Genomic DNA, 10,382 nt, shown 5'->3' with positions numbered 1-10,382 from the left:
CCTGCGGGCAGCCGCACGCCATCGCGTTTGTCGCACCGCTCGCGACCATGAACGAACGAATGACCGGGATTAAATCGGGGCGGCTCGAGAGTAGGGCCGAGTCGCGGGGAAGTGGGGGGAGGGGGACGAGAGCTGGTTTCGCGGGCGATGCGGGGCGCGAGATGCAGGGGTGGGGCGCTTACGAGTCCCACCAGTCGGTGCCTCCGCTGTTGCCGCCGCCGCCGCCGTACGAGCCTCCGTAGTTGCCACCGTAGGATCCGCCACCATATCCAAAACCTGTGGAATAAATAAAAATCGGATATATTTATTGAATACATACTTATCAATAAGGCAGGTATCTAACGTTTTTATCTATAACTGTCATTAAATATAGCTGAAAGCTGCTGTATCTGTATCTGTGTGCACATAGTGCATATAATGTGTAGGTGTACCTGAGCCCATGGCGGAGGGCCCGGCGGAGCGCGGAGGCTGGCGCGGCTGCGTACGGAAGTCGCGCGCGCCGAAGCTACTGCCGCCGCCGAAGCGGCCGCCGCCGGAGCGACTTCCTGCGCGCCGTCCGCCGCCGCCCAGTCGCCCGTCTGCCGCCGTGCTAGTCAGCCAACTGCAACGCACACAATTTTATTATTATGTCTCATCTATCTCGAATACTGCGGTATGTATCGTGTAGTGGGGTAGAGTACGGACTTGGGCACGTCCTGCTTGGCCTCGACGAGCAGCTCGACGAGGTCGCGCGCGAGGCCGCGATTGGAGTCGTTGAAGAAGGAAGTGGCGACGCCGAGGTTTCCCATGCGGCCCGTACGCCCGATGCGGTGCACGTACTCCTCTACGTCCGACGGCAGGTCGAAGTTGATCACGTGGCGAACGTGAGGGATGTCCAAGCCTGGTATAAAAAATATCAAGTAAATACATCACATCTATGTCTTGTGTTTTATTGTGAGAATATATTATTTATAGTGTGACGAAAAAAATAGGTCAATGCAGTGTTGTTACCTCTAGCGGCGACAGCGGTAGCGACCAGTATGGGCGTCTGTCCAGAGCGGAAGCGGCGCAGCGCCTCCTCGCGCTCGCGCTGCGTCCTGTCGCCATGGATCGACGTCACCGGGTACCCCTCGCCGTCTAAGTATTCCTCCAACTGGTCCGCACCTACAGTAATACATTACATTAGTACTTCTGTTTGAGTTAGTATCAGTAGCGATATATAACGAACTTGTACAATACTGACCTTTCTTGGTCTCGACAAAGACGAGTGTGAGCTGGTCTTCCTCGGGGCGCGAACGCTGCAGCAGGTTGGAGGCGTTCAGCAGATCCAGCAGAAACGACCGCTTGTGGGACTCTTCTACCCAAACCACCTGACAAAGGAACGCAGGTGATTAAAGAAGTTTGATTAATTTAATGCGTACAAAACATCTAATAAGTAATACATCTTACTTTCTGTGTGATATTCTCCGAAGTGGAGCCGACACGTCCGACGGCGAGGAAGACGTAGTTGTGCAGGAAGTCCTGCGCAAGTACTTGGATCTGTTTAGGGAAGGTGGCGGAGAACATAAGGGTCTGGCGCTCCCCGGTCTTGGGCATGGTGTGGCACTCGACGATCTTGCGGATCTGGGGCTCGAAGCCCATGTCCAGCATACGGTCGGCCTCGTCGAGCACGAGATGCCTGCAGTGGTCGAGCGCGACGCGGCCGCGCGCCAACATGTCCACCAGCCGGCCCGGTGTCGCCACTAGCAGGTGGCAACCGCGCTCAAGCTCACGGAGCTGGTCCGGCACGGGGGATCCTCCGTAACTGCAATTACAAAAGATTGCCGGTGTTATCACAATGTAAAGAGGGCAATAATAGTTGAAGCATTTAAGAACGTTTTCTTATGATCTCAAGTCTAAACCAATAAGGCCGACTTTTGAAACATTGAATTCCTTAAACTTATTGCGGAAAACCTGCGCAACTAATTTCTTGTAATGGCAACAAAAATTTCGTTAAAAAGATTGGCTACCAAAGCATTGACATTACTGATTTTCATCAAATTATAAAAGCATTTTATTTAAATCGCGGTTTCTTTCTTTCATTTCGTGTTAACTTGTTTTGTTAATATGCTGAAGATATTTATAGCCGCGGATAAAAAAATATAAAAGCAATTAACATAGAATAAATCTAAAATACAAGATTTGATTTTTAAATTACATGAGCGTTAGAAGTATTGGTGTAGATGTAGAATGTTGCAAAATCAATAGAAATTATGGCGCCCTCATGACCTTTTTAGCCAGGCTTAAATATAGATAGAAGTGTGAACTTACACAACACAGGGTCTGACGCGCGAGCGGTAGGCGAACTTCCTGGCCTCGTCGTAGATCTGTGTAGCGAGCTCGCGCGTCGGCGCCAGCACCAGCCCCAGCGGGTACTGCTTGCGTCGGTTGTAAGTCCTACAACATCACATTATACCATCACTAACATATAATATTACTGTCGAATTATGAACTATTCAACGGTGTTGATGTCAACACTGTGTACGAAATAATCTCTTTAATAAATAGTTAAAAGCAAAATGTTGGAGAGTTTTGTATGGTACTTACCCCTGTTTGACTGGTCCGGCCTCGTATATCTGGTTGAGGATGGGCACGAGGAAGGCGGCCGTCTTACCGGAGCCGGTCTGTGCGCACGCCATCACATCGCGGTGGCCCAGCACGATGGGGATCGCATACTTCTGCACCGGAGTCGGCTTGTCGTATCGCGCCAACATTATGTTAGAACGCATTATTTCCGTCAGGTTAACATCCTCAAACTGAAAACAAACAATGAAATTATATTAATTAACCTATTATTATAATCGTCGAAAGCAAGCCTCTGGATGTGTGTAGAAAAATTCGCTATTTTTATTATTATATCTTGAAGTTTTCGCTTTTGCTTACCAACCGAAAGATAATATTTTTCGTGGTAAGTATGTCCGATTTTAGAGTCTGGTTTCATGTATTTTTTTAATTAACAATATGTACTTATAACTTACGCTGGTGATGAAGTCCGGCACACGGTCACCGCTGGCCTCCACCGGTATGTCCTCGTATTTGGAGAAGTTGATGCCTGTATTGCCAGTGCCAAACAGCTCCAACTCCTGCCGCTCGTCGCGAGGTAGCGGGATCGTCCAATCATTCTACACATTATTATTATTATTAACATATATCTTTACAATCACATATCTATTAACTTAATATACATCCTGCTCCCACATACTTCGGATCATCAGAACGGTAGTCGGCTAAAAACCCAAAGAGAGGTTTTTTGCCAAGTCACAAAATAAATATGTCTTATCAATCTTATAACAAAATATACATTTTTAACTTTTAGCAACAAAAAATTGAAAAGAACATAGAATATTATTGTGATTTTATTAGAAATACCGCAACCCGGTTTGTCGCTCCCCTGAGTTACATTGGCCATCTGATTTGTTATGGGGGGAGTTCAAACATCTTGGCGGCTCGGAACATCGCGCGAGTCGCTGCGCAGAACACAATTTTAGGTGTGGCGGGGAGTGAAGGGATGTGGGGGGAGGCGCATTGCGCAGCGCACGGTGATCTTGAACCGCCAAAAACATTGACGAGAACAATACACGAGGTATGAAAAATTTAGATGAGATGGACCACGCATAATTAGTTCCTGCAAAAATACAATCAACAACGCCAAAAATTACACAAAAATTGAGAAACAAATTATCTTGATGGTAACTATTAATTTGTTTAAACTCCCGCGTATAATAAGTAATACTTTTTTTAGTACACATATTTTTATACTCGTCAATTTAGAAACAAAAAAAAATTGATAAAATTTATATAAAAATATAATAACTATTTTAAAAATAGATAACACTGGTTGGCAAAAAAAAATCTCTCCATTAAGTTATGATGCTCTAAAACTGAAATATAACATGGAAACAAAAACAGCACATTGAATATAAAAACTATGATGATTTAATATTTTTGTTATGTTCATATAACATTTTGGAGTACACTGAACTGCGAAATAATCGCGCAAGGGGATATGACCTACTACCAAAATTATTTCTTGCTCCTACTACTGGCTAAAACCAATTCTATATATGCACAGACAACTATATAATGTTTCGAAAAAATTATGTTTCAAAGTTCTAATAAAATCCGAAAATTTTGAATTTTTCAAAAATCGTACAAAAAACTAGACATGCTACAAAAATCTAGTAAAAGAAATTGATTCAGGGTAATAAAACCTCCATATTTAAGAATAAATTTCTTGAAGGAGGATTTTGTGGCCAACCAGCCTTACTTCATGATTTATTTTATAAGGATGGAATAATGAATTTATTGAAAGAAATGACTACTGAGATGATGTTGAAAGGCGCGGAAGAGAAACGTTTTCTCTCTAAGAGAGCAGATGAATGATGTGCTGGTGCTAGTGTAATTGGAAAGATTTAATGTAGTTGAAGAGATTTAAAAGGTTTTATACATGTGACACGTCGTCCCTGCGGTTGCGGCGCACGTCGTCGGAGCCCCAGCCGTGGCTGCGCGAAGGGGCTCTATCGTCCTGGCGCGGCTCGGGCTCCTTCCAGCGGTCGTTGCGCGGCGGCGGCGGGGGCTCGGCGTCCTCGCGCCCGCGCCCGCCGCGCTCTCCGCGCTCGCCTCCCCACCGCTCCGACTCCGACTCGCCATTCTGATAGCTCGCGTCACGACCTGATATTCAAACTCCTTTTTTATATTAATTATTCACTTATTAACTTTACATAGGTCCAGTCATACATTACGCTAGGTTGCAGTCTTTCTAAACATTCTACTTTAAAAGAGGGGCTGTTCATAGCGATTAATCCTCAAAAGATTCTACACAATTAAAATACATTAGAGAAAAAAAAACAATTAAGATTGTTTAAAAAAACCATATATTTAATATCACTTACATTGCTCTGTGTTAGCATGAAGCATGAAAAGAAGAAAGTATTATAAAACACAGTTAAAAAATCTAATAAAAATTCTAATAAAACTTTGTATTAGTACAGCTTTGTTGATACAAATTGAGTATGATAATGTTCATGATAGTTATTCAGGGAAATTTCTACATTAGTCGGATATGAACAGAATTATTACTTTCGACATATCTTAGAAAACAATAAGATATGTTGTCCCATCTTAAGGTGTGTGTTTGCACTGACCTCGTTCCCTGCGCGGGTAGCGCGAGTCGTATCCGCGGTCGTCACGGTCGCGGTCTCGGTCGTCACGGCGACCACCGCGCTCGTAAGTCCTGGAGTTGCCGCCGAATGATGTACGGATATCCCGAGACTCGTTTGGACGAGCGTCTAAGCTTTGACGCTTAGGCTCTTCCCCTGCAACAAAAACACAACTCTACATCATACCAGCTCACCCAACAGACATTTTATCATTTGAACTGGTATAATTAACTAACAGTTATGTGAAACCATTGACTATGGACTCTGACTGCAGAGGAAAAAGAGTCACCAATGTTTGTGTTTTGTTTATTGAGTGATATGCAACAAACAAAATATGCAAATTTCCCTATATGTCTTATTGCCTGGTTTATATTATACCAGTATTGCTCAATATCAGTGCTGGCATACAACTGGCATAATGTAAACACTAACTGTTCATGTTTATAAAAAATAAAATTACATGTAAAACTGACTGATATTGTTTTAAATTTAAAATTAAAGAAATTGTAAATGTACATTTATACTAATATATCAATAAGATGATATTATTATGACATAATAAGGGCTATGGATCTTATTCATGAAAGATATTTGCATTATTAGTAAATATTATTTTAAGACAATAAACAATAGCCAGGTCAAACAAAAACATTACAGCATCAAAACATACTAGTGGATATACATGAATATAATTGTATTTCCATGTACAATAGCTATTTACTTGTTAGAAATAAATATGTTTATGAAATAATAAAAAAATATAAATGTTATAAAAGAGTTTATTGTTTGAGATTTAATGTCACTTTTTTAAAGCAAAAGTTTGCAAATGCGCAAGCAGCCGCGTAAATTCGCCAAAATAGTCCACATCAGCATTTGCAATGGCAGGTGGGTTGCCTATCTTTCATCAACAGATGAAGGGATACACAGAAAAAGAATATTTCCCCTTCCAATGCATCCCCTTTTCTGTCAAATCAACCTCTTTCTCCATCCCTTTATTATAAAAAAAGGGTAAGAAGGCAAAAGGAAAAGAAATAACACTAGGCCTCCTGCATGAACACTCATCAAAGAAATACAGAATTGTTTCGACATCATACCAGCCTGTGGCTTGGTCGTGGTATTTTACCAGTTGAGTCATCCCATTTATGCACCCAACTAATATTGTTGGTGCCGACTTCACCATTGTACCACTTTTCCCAGATTGGATTTAATATGATATAGTAACAGTTATATTTAAAAGTAAATATACATCCTCTCAGCCTCATCATAGCATTGAATATACAAATATAGAAATAAGTTAAAGTTATCTATTGACAAAGGAAGTGTTAAATTGATAATGCAACCCTGATTCCTATGTTCTCAATGACCTACTTTAAGATTTTTTTTTTTTTTAATAAAAATGTTGTAACTTTGAATTTTAGTGCATTTACTTAAATACATTTTGTAAATGTCAATGCATGTAAAATATCTTTGTACAAATATACTGAGGTAACTACTATAAGATTTCTCGACAGATGTTGATGAATTTTTGTATGATTGTATTTTTAGTGTGGTAAGAGTTACAACTTGTTTGTAAAACCACTAATTAATTACGGATTTTTTTTTTTACTAATTAGGGTAAAAACACAATATTTATTTTTTAAGGTTATATCTAAATAATTACATACGAGGTCCTCGGTGTTATTTTGGTTCAAGCTATTTTGTTAGAATAAAATTTTACCTTGAGAAGTGTTGGCCTGCTGCAACTGCCTACGCAGATGCGGAGGGATGTATCGGCCAGCACCCTTAGAAGCCTGAGGCTGCAAGTCCAGACCAGCAAGCTAGCAACATAATTTTGATTGATAAATACATAAATAACCTGATTAATTCATATCATCATTCAAAAGATGAGATTATGAAATAGGTTATTTCAAAATGTCATCTTTTAACTATGGTATTAAGCTTTACCAACTGTTGCTAACAATAACAAGCTGAAGTGTAGTTAACACGGCTTTTTATCCTAAACTTAACCCTGACTAAATGTATGTAAAATTTATATGACATTACAGATCAATAACTATATACATGTAGGATAGGCTCAAATAAAAATAATGTGCCAGATTTTTTAATAGCCATTAATTAAAACTTAACGTACACCGGTAGGATAAATTTATCATTATATTTATAAAATGCATTGTAAATTTTAGAAAAATCAAGCAGTAAATTTCCACGAATCGTGACACGCAAATTTACCGTGACAGTCATTTCACATGTATTGTCAGAAATAACGCTGAAAATGTTTGTTTTATTATCTAGAGGATATAATTAATACAAAATTGGAAAAGCCTATAAAATCAATCAGATACCATAGAAGAACCCAAGTCGCCATGTTGGTTACAACGAGACACGTAAAGAGAGACTTTATAATAGAAAAGCACTACCCTGTTCCTCATGAATTAGATACGACATAATTTATTAAAGTAAATTGAAAATTAATACAAGAAATATTCATATATTGGCAAATAAAGAGAAAATCAATACATAGCACTAGTACATGAGGTACTGACCTGCTGCTCTAGACCTGTTCCATTTTGGTTGGTAACATTACTCATATTACTACCAAGCGGTACGTTTTTTTGGCAACTTTGCTTCAAAAATACTATACAAACAAAGTCTACAATGAATTTTGCACAAACACAAATTCACAAATCACATGAAAAAGCGACAATTTTTCTCCCCGAAAACACTTTTCATTCGCAGTTTTTGTTCTTCTTCTCGGATAGATTTTGTCTTTGTCCAATTCAATCGTTCACTCCTCATTCAAATTTCGTACATTTCATTCCTTTTCAGTATTACCATTTAATTAAACAATTTATAGAAAAATAAATGTACCTTAATTTTTTAACGAGAAAAACATTGTGCTTATTGTGTATTTCAAGCAATAAAACAATGCAAAAAATTTGTCTTTACAGCTATCGTATTTGTTCACGGAGAAGAACCATTGAGAACTTTGCAATCACTTTTTACTGACATTGACAAATGGATTGAGACATTAGCATTACCCCTGAACGTCAAAAACAAATCGAAGTATTGTTTTGTTAAAACTTTGGAGAAATTGTAATTTTTTTAAATATTTAACGATCATTCTACAGGCAAGGCAGTTTTTTATTAACATCTTCTTTCTAGTTTACAATAATCTATTGTCCGATGCGTAACGTGTGGAATGCATTTTAGGTTTTAAAACAATATGAATCCAGAATTAGGAGATACTCATCATCCTAGTGCTCCTCGGCAGCGACAACCTCCGCCGGAACCGAGGCCCCGTCAACCGCCACCGGAACCTAAAAAGGCGACAGGACAATCCCCGCCACAACCTAGGGAAAGGCAACCACCACCAAAGCCCAGAGAACGGCAACCCCCACCACAGCCGAGAGACAGGAAACCACCAACAGAATCGTAACAGCGAAATACTCTGTCTATAAGTCTCTTTGTTGTTGAGGGTATTTGCCTCTCTTTTTTACATATATTTAAAAATTAAAAAAATATATTTTGTTATAATAACTTATAAACTATTAGCCACTACATTTAACTATTAGACAATATTAGATCTAACTCCTATGACAATTACTAAGACTGGGTCCATGTAACCTATTAACACTTTCCATGCTACTACAATTATTTTATATGAAAGTGAATTTACCAAACAAGGCAGTGGCACTGAAAATGTTAATCAGAGTGTGTTCAAGGAAATAGTTTTAAATAAAAAATGTTATTATATACCAGATCTTATGTATTTAAAATTACATTATGTGATACTTGATTTGTTATAAATTATTAGATATTTTATACATAACACTATTATTTTGTTTATGTGTTTTGAGCCCACATGTTTTATTGTATTTACTAGGTTATCTAACTTATACATTTTATATAAATTGTGAGAAAAAATACTACTTTTGTTTAAAAGATTTTTTTGAACTTTTAAATGAGCATGTACCACATAGAAAAAGATCATTTTTTTTATAAATGTAAGGAAATGTACTTTGCAGTGCACCTTCCACCAAGATATTTGTAAAGACTACAAGTAATACTTGTAAAAGTCCCGTGATCAACAAAGCCATTTCGAGAATTACCCGGAACAAACACAAAAAAAAATATTTTATGTGTGAGGAGAATCTGTATTCACTCCAGCCAAACCAACTCTCCAAAAAATCTCAGCAACCCCTTGATGTCTGTGAGCTCTGGGAGTGTTCTCAGTGATCCGAGATGTTTTACCCTGTATTCATACACTGCTGGGCAGTGCAGTATCATGTGGGATGCCGTATCTTCATCACCCATGCACAATCTGCATAGGGGGTTGTCTGTAATACCTGTATTAAACAAATGTTTATTAAAATTGCCATGTCCAGTAATGACAGCCACAACTATCTGTAGTTGTGCCTTGTTTAACTGAAGCAACCTCCTAGTTACCCTCCTGTTAATCTTCGGCAGGGCTTCTTTTGCCTGCCTGCATGTTTCGATCTTGTCCCAGGATTGTGATTTGCGATCTTAGGTAACCTGCTGGGCCGATAGCACTGCTATCTGACCATCGGCGGGCCAATTCGTCTGCTGCATCGTTCCCTATCGAACCACTGTGTCCTTTGATCCATTGGAGATTAATGTTATTAATTGTCAGTGTATTGGAGTGCATTTATTCGACGAAGGGCACGGCATTTTGGCGAGCCTTTAATTCGTCCTCCTCCTTATCGATATAAAGGCCTGCCAGCAGTGCTCCCGCGTCGTCACAATCAGTGAGAGAGGCGGCTGACAGGGAGCCAGTCGATTCCTCAACCGACGAACTGGTTGCAGTCCTGATGGTCCCGGTGTGGGTTCAACAGGGCCCTCCTTCGTTCCTAACGTCTGTACAGCGGTGTCTGTTGGTGGGTCTACGCAGGTGTTTGGCGTGGATTGCTTTTTTGGCAGATCTTCCTGAGGGCTGTTGTGTTGGGGTGTGTTACGACACGGTACTACGGTACCTGCCTCCTTTACCCAGGGATTTTAAGTAGACGCTGCCAAGGCAGCACCCCAGTTGCCTGCCCCTGGCTAGTAAAGTAGGTATGTGGTTGTCAGGGATGGTTAACTTCACGAACCATCTTTCCTGCTGCCGTTCGGCTCCGAGAAGTAGCCAGTCTTTGATCGATATCCATCTGTTCTGACGGTACAGCATGCGTCCTATGTCCAGCGACTTTT

At 40.0% G+C, this 10,382-nt stretch overlaps 1 protein-coding gene across 2 annotated transcripts; it reads right to left on the bottom strand.

Annotated features, from left to right (window-relative positions):
- LOC106712458 (putative ATP-dependent RNA helicase Pl10) lies at positions 1–7,953 on the bottom strand. Of its 2 annotated transcripts, XM_045686685.1 has the most exons (14): positions 7,721–7,953; positions 6,895–6,994; positions 5,163–5,333; positions 4,911–4,916; positions 4,466–4,689; positions 2,997–3,140; positions 2,566–2,774; positions 2,290–2,415; positions 1,429–1,783; positions 1,223–1,349; positions 991–1,143; positions 685–880; positions 432–601; positions 1–276 (listed from the first exon to the last, which is right to left on the bottom strand). In XM_045686685.1, exons 1-14 carry the CDS (start codon positions 7,763–7,765, stop codon positions 179–181), a joined length of 2,124 nt encoding a protein of 707 aa, XP_045542641.1. In that variant the 5' UTR covers positions 7,766–7,953; the 3' UTR covers positions 1–178. The 2 variants fall into 2 exon arrangements, with proteins under 2 accessions (XP_045542641.1, XP_045542642.1); XM_045686686.1 differs by lacking the exon at positions 4,911–4,916.
- Between the last annotated feature and the right edge of the window lie 2,429 nt (positions 7,954–10,382).

This window comes from Papilio machaon, chromosome 3, assembly GCF_912999745.1.
Source record: "Papilio machaon chromosome 3, ilPapMach1.1, whole genome shotgun sequence".
Lineage (NCBI taxonomy): Eukaryota > Metazoa > Arthropoda > Insecta > Lepidoptera > Papilionidae > Papilio > Papilio machaon.
This window is presented reverse-complemented; position numbering and strand designations above follow the sequence as displayed.

Coding starts and splice junctions, on each gene's coding strand:
- LOC106712458 (XM_045686685.1), bottom strand. CDS start 7,765: ATGAGTAATGTTACCAACCAAAATGGAACAGGTCTAGAGCAGCAG. Junction 3,141..4,465: donor GCAGGGACGACGTGTCACAT/GTATAAAACCTT, acceptor AATAATGTGTAG/AATGATTGGACGATCCCGCT. Junction 881..990: donor TACCGCTGTCGCCGCTAGAG/GTAACAACACTG, acceptor TTTTTATACCAG/GCTTGGACATCCCTCACGTT.